The sequence below is a fragment of the Podarcis vaucheri genome (assembly GCF_965113315.1).
Source record: "Podarcis vaucheri genome assembly, chromosome: 8".
Lineage (NCBI taxonomy): Eukaryota > Metazoa > Chordata > Lepidosauria > Squamata > Lacertidae > Podarcis > Podarcis vaucheri.
The window spans coordinates 50,019,263-50,031,729 of record NC_138766.1 but is presented as its reverse complement, the minus strand read 5'-3'; the positions used below and the strand labels follow the sequence as shown (position 1 = coordinate 50,031,729).

General features: G+C 42.4%; 1 protein-coding gene across 4 annotated transcripts in view; it reads right to left on the bottom strand.

Annotated features, from left to right (window-relative positions):
* Nucleotides 1-12,467, bottom strand: part of TAF4B (TATA-box binding protein associated factor 4b) — a 58,123-nt gene that overhangs the window by 16,523 nt on the left and 29,133 nt on the right. For all 4 annotated transcript variants that reach the window (XM_082234804.1, XM_082234803.1, XM_082234802.1 and 1 more), the window contains exons 10-13: nt 9,646-9,815; nt 6,650-6,780; nt 5,411-5,536; nt 3,276-3,332 (exon numbers count right to left, since the gene is read on the bottom strand). In XM_082234804.1, the coding sequence (XP_082090930.1) occupies nt 3,276-3,332; nt 5,411-5,536; nt 6,650-6,780; nt 9,646-9,815 (484 nt within the window). The remainder of the gene's footprint in view (nt 1-3,275; nt 3,333-5,410; nt 5,537-6,649; nt 6,781-9,645; nt 9,816-12,467) is intronic.

The following is a 12,467-nucleotide window of genomic DNA, read 5'->3' as shown; positions in this document are numbered from 1 at the left end:
TTTTTGTGGGGAGGGCTAATTTCCAGATGTCTGGCAGGCGGGACGTGTCGTCACGCTTGTTCATGTTGTGAGGGTGTTTCTCTATCTCGATGGCTTCCATGATTATTCTCTTGTGGTGATGTTCCATGTTAAAGAGTAATTTGGAATCTGCAAAATTAATTTCGTGTCCTGTTTCTTTCATGTGTTGGAAAAGAGAGGAAGTTTTTTCTTCTTTTTTGACGGCATTCTTGTGTTCTGCGATACGTGCATTTATTCGTCTGTTTGTTTGTCCAATGTACGTGGCTGGGCAGACTTTGCAGGGTATTTCATAGACCCCTTGGTTTTCAAGCTGGATTTTGTCTTTTGGGTTTCTGAGGATATTGGCTATTTTTTGGTTGGTGCAGAAGGCTGTTTTGATATTGTGTTTATGGAGGATTTTGCTGATTTTGTCTGTAGTGCCCTTGATATAAGGAAGGAGGGCCATGCCATTGTTTTCTTCTGTGTCTTGGTTTTTGGGGGGTGTTTCTTTTTGGATTAGCTTCGTAACCCTGTTTTTCTGGTATCCATTGGCGATTAACACATTTGAGAGATTCTGTAACTCAGTTGTCAAGTGGTCTTTGTCAGCCAGGCGTTTGGTTCTGGAGATGAGAGTCTTGGCTACGGAGTTTATTTGTGCAGGGTGGTGGTGTGATTGTGCATGTAAGTAGCGGTTGGTGTGTGTTTTTTTCCGGTAGATAGTGTGTCCTAGGGAGCCATCAGGTTTTTTGTAGATTAGGACGTCAAGAAAGGGGAGTTGGTTGTTGTCTTCTATTTCCATAGTGAATTGTATTTTGGGGTGTAGGCTGTTGAGATGTGTGAGGAAGCTATCTAGTTTTTCTTTCCCGTGTGGCCAAATTACAAAGGTGTCGTCAACATATCTGAGCCAAAGTTTGGGTTTGTGTTCTGACTTGTCTAAAGCATTGGTTTCAAAGTGTTCCATGTACAAATTTGTGATGACCGGTGAGAGGGGTGATCCCATAGGTGCTCCTTCTATCTGTTTGTATCTTTGTCCATTGTGGATGAAGTACGTGTTGGTTAGGCAGTGGTTGGTCAGGTCCAGGATGTATTTGGGGGGGTTGTATTTGTTTTGGATGGCTGTCAAGGCTTCATTAATGGGTACTTGAGTGAAGAGAGATACAACATCGAAGCTCACAAGAAGGTCATCGGGATGTAGGTATTGCTTCTTTATTGTTTCTATGAACTGGAAGGAGTTAGTAACGTGTGAAGCGATGGATTCTGCATAGGGCTGAAGTTGCTTAGCGAGAAATTTAGCGAGATTTTGTAGAGGTGAGCCTATGGAGCTGACTATTGGTCTGAGTGGTGTTCCTTCTTTGTGTATCTTGGGGAGACCGTAGAGTTTGGGGCATCTGGATGATTATATATATAGTCCAGCCCCCCACAAGGTCTGTGGGAAAACATTTGCTGACCCCATCACTACATCCTGGGTACTGCATGATATTAGGTTAACACCTTGCCTCTTGCCTCCATGAGGAATGAACCAGAGTGACTCCTCCGGTTGAATGTGCTTCTGGTATGGGCATGAGTATACGTAACTGAAATGGCATATTACTTTATTTATTATTCCCATTTCCTCCCCTGGTGCTGAATTTTGCATTGTAAGCTCTTTGGGGCAGGCAGCTCACCTTTTGCACTCTAAAGCACTACTGAAGACTAATGGAGTTATGTATAAGGAAATCAAAACATTTCCATAACTGGGCGATGCACCATTCTTAAGTCACTCCTCCCCACAAGGTTTAGGGTAGTAAAGTGCACAACTAAAGGTAAATATCCATTAAGAGTATCTTATAGGGAACTGCTGTCTTGATAGCAAAACTTAGAGGGGCAGAGACTAAGTAGCATTAGGCAAGTAACAGTGGTAAGTTGTAAGTAACATGCATATTTTGATGTATAACGTCAATCCCTCTCAAAGCGCCTAAGGAAACCTTCTGATGCAGAGGGTCCAAATTCCCTCACTCAGCCTTGCATTCTGTGGGCATTCCTTTACTTTGGTTGGAGTCTGGTGCATAGATGCCGAGACCATTTCACGGGATTGCCATTTGTACTGCCTCTCCTCCTACATTAATCCAAACAACGAGGGCCCTTTAAAGCATTCATAAATAACCTGCTGCTGCTGCTACTACTATTGGCACTTAGAAGCCAACCGTAGCAATGTTAAGCAACAACAAATTTGATAGTTCAAGAGGCACAGTTAAGAAAAAGATTGCTCAGGAAAAAAACAAAACCACTCATTTACCACAGAGATCCTTAAAAATGGCATGGAATCAGTCAAGTAACTATAGAAACCAATTTCTTCAGCTCTGTATCACACATCTCACACCTCAATTGTCTTTATTATTGTCTGCTGTCAGATCCTTAATCAGAAATGTGAACAGGCTTGATTTATTCAGCGGGGAAAAGAATCTGTAGGTCAAGTAAAAAAAAAAAATCTCACTCACACAGTCTTCAACCTTAGGTATTTTCATTTAATTCTGTTCCCAGTAGCTCTGGGGGCAACTCCAGTGAGATCCAATATTAAGGCTCAATTAAAATAAGCTCCAATTAGTGGAGCTTTTTTCTCTCCGGCTAGAAAAGTCAGGAAATGGATATTGGGAAATGTAAAAAGTCAGCTACTGAGAGGAGGCTGCAGCAGACATAAATGAACTTATTTGTTGATTTCTGCAGTTGCTATGCAGAGGCCTCTGGGAGTAAAAGCTTAACCAGTCTAAGCTATAAACTAAAACCCCTGCAGCTAAACATGAACTGCGTGAAACAAGGGCTCCATTCCAGAACAGAAAACTGCTGGGCCCAGAAAATTAAAAGCCAGAGGCGTTTTCCATTTAAAACTAAATCCCAGTACCGCCTCCCAGCCAAAGAATTATAAGCAGTATCAGATTTACAAAACGAACAATTACCCTGGAAAAATGTAGCCTATTGTACGGTCCCAGATGCTAAATCTCAAAGTCTCTTTTTCCCCCCCTAATCCCACATTATATTCCTACCAAACACACTGCTGTATAGTTTAGGCCTGTCTAGAAATAGTTCTTTGTAAACTATGAAAATAAAATGTTAAGAGCTCATAATTCATTGACCTCATTTGAAGTGCTGCCCTTGCCTGTAGCAGTTCCTGTCCTTCCCCAAGGCCTCTGCAAATGGTATGCAACAGCAAAATAAACCCTGACCTAATTGCCAGGAGAGGAGGGCTGCCAACCTTCCCTCAGAACACAAAGGCAAAGCGTGGGGACTTGAAAAAGTCATACCTCTTTTGCTTTCTGCTTTAATCGCAGCTGCTCCGGATCTTCTTTATTGGTACGGCTCTATCAAAAAGGAAAGGAAAAGAAAAGGGGGGAGGGAGAGGAAGAGAAAGAAAGACGTTTAATAGAAATTACTAGCACCCAAACACAACATTATCTTTAAATATTTAATAAGTTACAATTTTCTCTTCTGATTGGAAATCTTAGCTGCAGGGAATGAATGCCTCAAGCCAGATTGGCTCTCTCTCACACACACAGATACACACACACACACGAAAAAACCCCTCTCTTCATCAGGGACTGCTGCCTCCATTCTAGCCCAGAGGAAGCTTGAACTAAAAATGATGCTAACATTGTCAGTCAGGTCCAGCCTAGGCGTGATGATGTTCATGTCAGCAACAGACACTTGGGAAAATGAGAAAAGCAGCAAGGAGGGAGATAAAAAGATCCGGCACCATATTTGATGGGCGTGCAGAAGGCCTCCTTAAGTAGCCTATTTTTTCAGTTCCTATATTGGGCCATTTTAAAATAGGTCATTTGCAAGAGTTATAATAGGTTACATTTAATAGGTCCCAGGCAGCTACCAGTGGATCATCCGGTAGAGGAAGGAAAGACTTCAAGGTCCATTAGCAAATTGGCGTAACCTTGGAGCTCCTAGCTCAGTGCATAAGCAACTTGCTGAAGGCCACACAAAGCTCAGTCAGCCCCTGAAATCTAATGTGGGATAATAGGAATGTACCCTTTAAGTTAATTCTAAGGCATGTATGGGGAACCTCAGGCCTGGGGGGGCCCAAAGGTGGCCTCTTCAGTCCTCTATCTGGCCCTCAAAACTCAGTCCAGGAAACAGCCATTTCCCCAGGCCACGCTGCTCACCAGCCCTACTTCATACCTTCTCCTTGAGAGTTTTTGCCTGGCTGGAATCTGTCCTTGAACTCTGCTTGCTTCGTCGGAGGATAGGGAAAGGGGTGCGTGTGTGTGAGAGAACTGCCCTACTGTACAAAGGTAAAATTCATATTTGTTGCACCATTGACCTGTGGTTCCAGGAAGGTTGCCAATCCTTGCAAATCATAGCTAGAATTCACCTGTCCCAAGATACAGTCTCCTGCCCAGTAGTTTGAAGGGCTAGAGTTACATCTTCATCAGACCCAAGTTAGACACACTGAACGCTATATAAAGAGATAACTTCCTGCACTTCTATGCTTGGCTACTGCATTCTGCACAGACCCATGAACATGCAATATGGAGGTCTCTGGCAAGAGGTACCAGCTGCCAAAAACTGAGAAATCTGGTGGGAGATGACTGAAGTGGTTTAAGAAATGGAAGCAGAAGTGTTCTCTAGTTGCTGCTCATCCATTTTTGTCTTCAACATGAAGCAACAACAAATAATAATAGAAAGATAGGCTACGAACTCCCCACCCTCTTAGTTCTAATTTTTGAGTGTTTGGCTTTGTACTATTTCTGTTTTTAGCAAGAGCATCATTCAGTAAATGGTCTAGAGCCATACAGCCCAGACATAGGCTTATTACCAACAACTCTGAAATAGTGATAAGTAGTAATATAACCAAAGTGTATGACGTTTTCCTATTTGCTTTTAACATCCATCTTATTTTTTTCTATGGGGTATCTTTCCTACGCATTTCAAGTGTCAAGGGGACCCACTGGCACCATACAAAAACACACAAATGCAAGAAGTGTCCGTAGATTACAACAGGTTTGGACTCAGCAGCCCTGTTTAGGGAAGTTTTTAATGTTTGAAGTTTGATCGTGTTTTTAATATTCTGTTGGGAGCCACCCAGAGTGGCGGGGACACCCAGCCAGATAGGCAGGGCATAAATACAATACAATACAATAAAAATTATTATAGAAAATATTGGAAGGATAGAGAGTTGTAGTCCGCTGTTGCGGAAATTTTTTGCCAGAGTTCGAACCTTTTTGGTAAACCTTGGGATCCACAGAGTCCATGAGAACCCCTCTGAATCCCTTCTCTGAGGTCCAACTTCTCAAGGTACCCAATTACTGTAAAATACCCATCTCCTACATGGATGTGCTTGTATAGTTCTTTCAGCTGCAGCAAACTGGCAGCATCTAGGTCTAGGAATATTTAGCTGCCGTAAGTCTTCTGCAAATAACAATTCTCTCACCTTGGCTGCCCGCAGCAACACCTCTCTCTCTTCTTCATCCTTCCTCTGCTTCTCGATCTGGTCCAACTGCTCAAGAAACCGAAGCTGGGCCCTTGTATCACTAGTTATTGTGTACTTGTCATTCCCCTAAAAAGTGGGGGGGGGAGGAGAGAATTTATGGTTGTTTTAAAATACAACATGGACCACTGGCCCCAACCTAGATGTTAAAAGCAAGTCAGCTTGCATTAACGTAATACACAAGTTTAAAATAAATTCAATGCACATTTGCTTACCAAGATTGCATCTGCTTATTTTATTATTTATTAAATTTAAATTCCATTAAGAGCTGCTTTCCTCCAAAGCGTTTCCAGATTTTCAGTTAGCTTATCTATACTAGCTATTAAAACCAGCCATTCGCTCCAACCCTCCCCTCCACAAAAAACAACCACCATTTTTGCCTATGTCCAGTTTCAAGCTTCCGAGCTCAGAAAACAGGCCCAGCACTGAACTAAATTGATGCCTGAAGACACTTAAAGGCAGGGAAGGATGGGGGCATATAATTGGAAGCATGGTGTACCTCAGTGACAGGCGTGCATGCTTGGGTTTGTAGACAGTCCCCAGGAGGAATCTTTGGAAACTCTAGTTAAGAAAGAAGCCTGGAACTGCTGCCCATTAAAGCAGACATAAAGGTAAAGGTAAAGGGACCCATGACTATTAAGTCCAGTCATGACCAACTCTGGGGTTGCGGCGCTCATCTCGCTTTACTGGCCAAGGGAGCCGGTGTACAGCTTCCGGGTCATGTGGCCAGCATGACTAAGCCGCTTCTGCCGAATCAGCGCAGCACACGGAAATGCCGTTTACCTTCCGCCGGAACGGTACCTACTTATCGATGTGCTTTCGAACTGCTAAGTTGGCAGGAGCAGGGACAGAGCAACGGGCGTTCACCCCGTTGCGGGGATTCGAACCGCCAACTTTCTGATCTTCTTGATCTAAAGCGGACATACACTGGACTAAATGAACCAGTAGGTGGAATTGGTATGTGGTAGCTTTCTTCTGGTTATTGCCATTTCCATGACTGCATTTTATTCTTACAACCTAATAGCCTAGAACCTCCTGCATCCATGAGGAAGCATACTTTAAGGCAGATTTTAGATATAGGATGCCAATACAACTACTTTTTTAATTTTTAATTTTTTAAAAAACCACTGACTGGAACAAGACTGTTAGGAGACCAAGAAGCTTAATGATTATTTCCTTTACCTTACAGGTCATCGTACGATGCTGAGCAATTACAGTTAGTTTCTCCAGAAGCCCTCTTAATCTCTCTTGTGTAGCATGGGAGATCAAGTTCAGAACATCTGAATTAACTTCCGTAATGTCATGGCTTTTACCTGTGGAGGCAGAGAAAATCCATTACGTGTTTTAGTACTAGCTGATAATTGAAATAATTAGCACAGCAGGCATTCTGTTCCCCCTGGAAGTCATACCCATTATGAATAAAGGTTTGGGAGATTGTGATTTTCCTGGTAAAGCCACAACTTCAAAGATCTTAGACATTACATTAATAAAACCTAGCCTACAGCTTCAGAAAATAGACATTGTTTCACTTAGCCCCTAGAATCACTTTCCTTGCAAGGTCATTTATAGGACAAAGTTAATAAGAATACAGAAATCAAGCCTTGTGGTTGGGAGAAGGGAAGTAGTAGTAGCTGTAGAAATTAGTGCCATATTTGGTTAATTTCAGTAATTAAAAAAAACACAAAACCACACGCACAGTTACGTTTTGCCCTGTTTTGACACAGTGCTTGTTAAATCTTGACATGTTAATGAACTGAGAAGCTTTTCGCAACATACTGGGCCTTTTTCATACTCCAGTCCAGCCAACAGCATATGGCAGCTTGACCCAGCGTCTCAAGGCAACAGCTTGGAAAACAGCTAAGTCCAATAGGGCGTTAAAGCGGCCCCCTTTCCTCTTCACCCATAACTGCAGCTTGCCTGGGTGAGCTCTGCTTCTCTCTCGTTCTGCATCCCTTCACTCCCCCTAATATTTTCAGAGCAATGGCACAGAGGCAGATTGCTTTAAGGAAAGCTGCTTGAACCCTACCACTAAGGCTAAGCATCTTCTTTGCAGTGCTCTGCAGTAGCGCATGTAACTAATGAAGGCTTCCTCTGGTTGACAACAGACCCTGCTTTCAGCACAGGCTTCGTAAGGTGTAGCAGCTGCCCAGGCAATTCAGTGCCATGGAAGCAAAATTACTATTAAATGCAGACCCAAAGGCGTTTTCCTGAACCTGCACTCTCTCCCCTTCAGAGATTTGAGAACTTAAAACAACAAGTATACTAATGCAGAAAAGGCATATTTCATGCCAAGAATAAAATGTACCCTCAAAATAGGTGTGCAAGGGGTTGCTGGCTGTTATCACGAACCTCAGCAGAGACTAAGACAAGCTACTGTTTTAATATTAAAATGGTCACCTTTTACATTAAGTTGTTTATGGGCAGAAAGCATATTCCAACATTTGGTTTAGGCTGCACTTTACACTTATGCAAAGCAGCTTCAGTGTTGGTAGCTTGCAAACATTTGCTGAAGTTAAGATGTTGAGATTTAGGGAAACAAAGAAAACTAGGATTTGTTTAGAGCAGAGATGGCAGATTTGCAACCCTTGGGCCAAATGCAGCCTCCAAAGCAATTCTGTTTGGCCCCTGGTGGCCACGCTAAATTTTAAACCAAGGTGTGTGCCCAAGTTTCATCCATGAAGGACAATGAAAAATGCTACTTGTACAGTATTAAATTCACACTTCTAATGTTTGACTCTTTGGGTTTTGCATGCAGAGTCCCTGTTACTAAACAGCGTCTGTGCTCTATATCTGAAACACTTGCAGCTAGATGATTTAGGGTTTGTAGGACCTAGCCACCTAACTTCAGTTTGTGGCCATATGCTTCTGCCATTCTCCTTCCTCTGGCTGAGGCCATTTTGGGGCAGGGGAGAAAAGCTGGGAATCCAAGTCAAGATGGTTTTGGAACAGACTTTCACATGACATAACCCCTTTCCGGGAGCAATCTGTGGCCAAGACACACCTGCACCTTCTACCCCCACCCCAACCATAGGTGAAAGGTGCAAACACTCAAAAAGATGTTTAAGGGGAAGACGACCCTAGAACATCCCCTCCTATTTAATTGTACCAATAGTGGGAGTTGCCTTAAGCACTGCTGTTGGGCCTCTCTGTTGTCTGGCTGATGAGTTGGGCACTATCCTTCTCATAGCTGCTTGGTCAAATGGCCCCAGAAGCCTATGCACCAGTGCAAAGAGCTCATGGAACATCTCTCTGATCTACTGCTTCAAAGATGTATTGCTGGCCTGCTCAGAAATAGAACAAAACTCTCAAACATCTCATCAGTAAAAGGATTTCACAAATGGGAAACCACCACCTAGAAGGCCCTGTCAGCAATAAATATCAACTGGGTGCCACCAACAAATCAGGTCTCTGTTGATTATAGGTCCAAGATGGCTTGCAGCCCGAGCCACATAGGGCTGTGTATGCGGTATTTAACACACTAAACAGAGTCCAGTAGGTTATCACAGCACTTTCAGGACTGATGACAGTCACATTGTGTTGCCTCACTGAACTAGCAGCTGCATTCTGCACCAGTGGCAACTTCCAGACAGTCTTCAAGGGCAGTCCCACAGAAAGCACATTGCTGTAGTCAAGATGGGAGGTCAACAGAGCATGGACAGCTGTAGCCAGGTTATCCCAGTCCCTAAACAGCCATAAAACACTCCTAGCCACACAGACTGCACTTGGGGATGCAGTGACAGGCTGGAATCTATAGGTACTCCCAGGCTGCAAACCTGTTCCTGCAGGGTGAATGAAGCCCTTGCAAGAACAGGTCATCCACCCAATTCCCATGTTTCTTGCTTCAAGATTTCTTGGGCAGGGGTTGAAGTCTTTGACTGCATGTGTTAACAAAACAGATGTGTGTTAACTATACATTAGCACTGAGTAGTAAAGACTGCAAAGCACTGGCCAAAATCTATAGTTTCCCATTTTTAAAATTAATATTGCTTCATAATCTCACTTTTAGTGCTGCTGCAATCCAAGCTAATTTGCTATTTAAAAATTTGGCTGCTTAAATACAAGTTCCGTAACTCATTACAGAGCAACGCCAGTACATTCAGGAAAGAGGTGGTGTCAAAGTTAAGATTTATGCAGCCTGTTTTGCATTCTGAAGTATTCCCCCCCCCCAATTTTCTCACCCATTTCTAGGATCTTCTTCTGCAGTGCATCTGATGAAAGGAAGAGTTCTTCTGGACAAGACCGGATAATTGCGCCGATTGCTTGAGATTTCGAACCGAATATGCATGCACTCTCTTCACTCAAGTTGACCCCAGCCATAGAAGTCACATCGTTGATGTCATCTTCATCTCTATAAGCAAAAATTTCTATTATATTTTGTATTTGGTTATAAAGGCAAACTGTTCTATTAAATACTGTGCTTACCAACATGGCTGTAGGTCCTGTCACTAACCAGGCTGCTTTATTTCTTTGATCTGCACTAGCTAGAATTTAGCATTGCAAGTTCAATGTTTAGGTAAACCTGGCAACTTTGGCATCGTTTTCTACAAATGACATAGGCGGGAAAGTGAATGCTCCTGAGAAAGTCGTCACTGACCATGATTAGAAGTTTGAGGGCTGAGTGAGACATTAAAAACAACAACAACTGAAGAGACTTTGTGGGTAGGGAGATTAGGATCAGAGAAGCAAGTGGGGACGTCCTTGTAAAGAATTCAAAATTCCGCAGAGGGAAAACTCTTGGGAAAATGGCAATTTGCAGCACTGAAGTTCAACCCCATTTAGAACAGGTAACTGATTTATTGCCTGGACATGAGAACCACTTGCCCACAAAAACGCTCTCTTGCTAGGGCTTAAACTCAGTTTGTTGCCCCCCCCCATACAGCCCACAACTGCAGCCACACACAGCCGCTCTTGATTAGATATTGTAGAGAAACAGAGCTGTGTGCCACCAACATACTGATAACACATGGCTCCATATCCCCCGATGCCTGCTTCCAATGGGTTCATATAGATGTTAAATAGCACTGGGGAACAAGAGAGTTCCCTGCAGCACCTCATAACAAATGTCACGGGCCTGATGAACACCCCCCCCCCATACCACTCTTTGGAACTGATGCTGCAGGTAGCATGAATCGGCATAAAACAATGTTCCTGACACCTATGTCACACAGCCAGTTCAGGTCCATGGTTGATGGTATCAAAAGCCACAGAGAAATCAAGCAAAAGCACAAAGGTTGCACTCTGCTTGTTGCTCTCCCTTCAGGGAGACCAAGGTTGATTTCATCCCAACATCAGGTCTGAAACCAGACCCTAAAATGGGATCAGACTATCGGTTGTATCCAATAATGCCTGCAGCTGCTCTGCCACAACCAGCCAATGACTACCACAGACTAGGGAATCCAGGGCGAGCTTTTTTATATATATAGCAGTGGACACAGCACCGGCTCCTTCAAGGTAGGCCCAATACTTTAAGCTTGCCAAGAGCAAGATCGCATAGAAAAATAAGCACAGTCAAGTCAGAAAAGTATTTAATCTTTTCGTTTAAAAATTAAGGTTATCAAAGAAATGAAGGAGCAACAAGGACTTGAACCTGTCTATGTAATGGTTAAAAGAACTTTACTACAACAACAAAATGAGTAACAAGGGTATATTTCAACATGAGTTCAATTGTCCAATTAACCTAATATTTAAGAGAACTTGATAAGCAAGCTGGGGCCATTCTAGTTCATTCTAGTAGAGCATTTGATATGGTACCACAAGGAAAAATACTTTCAGCAAGCAAAAAAAGAGTTACAAGTATTGAAAAAAAAGAAGTGGGATTTTGTTGGGATTGGTCTTGAACCCATTTGTTCATATTTTAGTGAACATGGTATTAAAAATGCACTTAAGGGTCAGCTGAGTAACATGCTCAAGATTAGGGGGTGGCATGAATTGATCTTTTCACTAGGACCTAGCAAGCAGGTATGCTTGGGACCGAATCCCCAGGATCAGACTGACTGCCAACATCAATAATATTTCCTCCTGTGGTAGTTATGGATTATCCACAGAAACCATTAATATTGGGACATTTATTTTGTCAATTACAGAAGTTGCTTCTCTACTTAAGCATTTTATTAGTTTGGCTCATAACTATGTCTTTAAGTGTGGAGTACACTGATCTAATCAAACTTTCCAATTGAAGCAAGTCCCTCCTGGTTTTCTCATTTAGTATATCTCATTTAGTAAACTTTTCAATGAAGAAACACACAAAAACCTGACAAACAAGTCTTTAGCACCCTCTGCTGTTCAAATACTGGCCCTGCACTTTTCACTATTTTAATTACACAATTGTTCTAAAAATAAGGACAGGCTTGAGCTAAAGCCTGTAAGATGCCAGCCAGAGGCTGCTAATCAAAATCTGCATGGAGCAATTTAAAATTTAATCTAGGATTAGGTTGGTAGCAGCTACATACTCATCTGTGTTCATTGTCTTTCTTTATATTTAAGAAAGCTCTCACACAGGTAAAAAGCTAAATTAAGACATCTGGACAAAAGTAAAATTGTTCCAGCTTTAGGATGAAGGATTTCAGATTGCTATTCTTTTTACTGAAGTGTGATGCTGCAAAAACAATGGCTCCCAAATGCTGTTCACCATGGACCACTTGAAAATTGCAACAGGTCTTGGTGGACCAACTTAATGTTTTTTTCTGCATGTTGTAGCGATTTTAATGCGCTGTGCTAGGTGCTGCATGATTTTGATCATATTTTTATTACCCATATATTGTATGCTATTGCATTACAATTTGAATTCTGTAGAATTCAAATTGTAACACAATGTAAGAAATGAAACCAAGAAATAGCAATACAATGAATATGAATATTTAACGTGATGTAAGCACTACCTTCCACATTCAACCACAGACACCCTATGTACCATGTGAATGAAGCTCTATGTGATCCACAGATCAGAGTTTGGGGAAAGCATTAAGTCCCCCAAGCCCCAAGTACATAGTCTCTTGTAGGT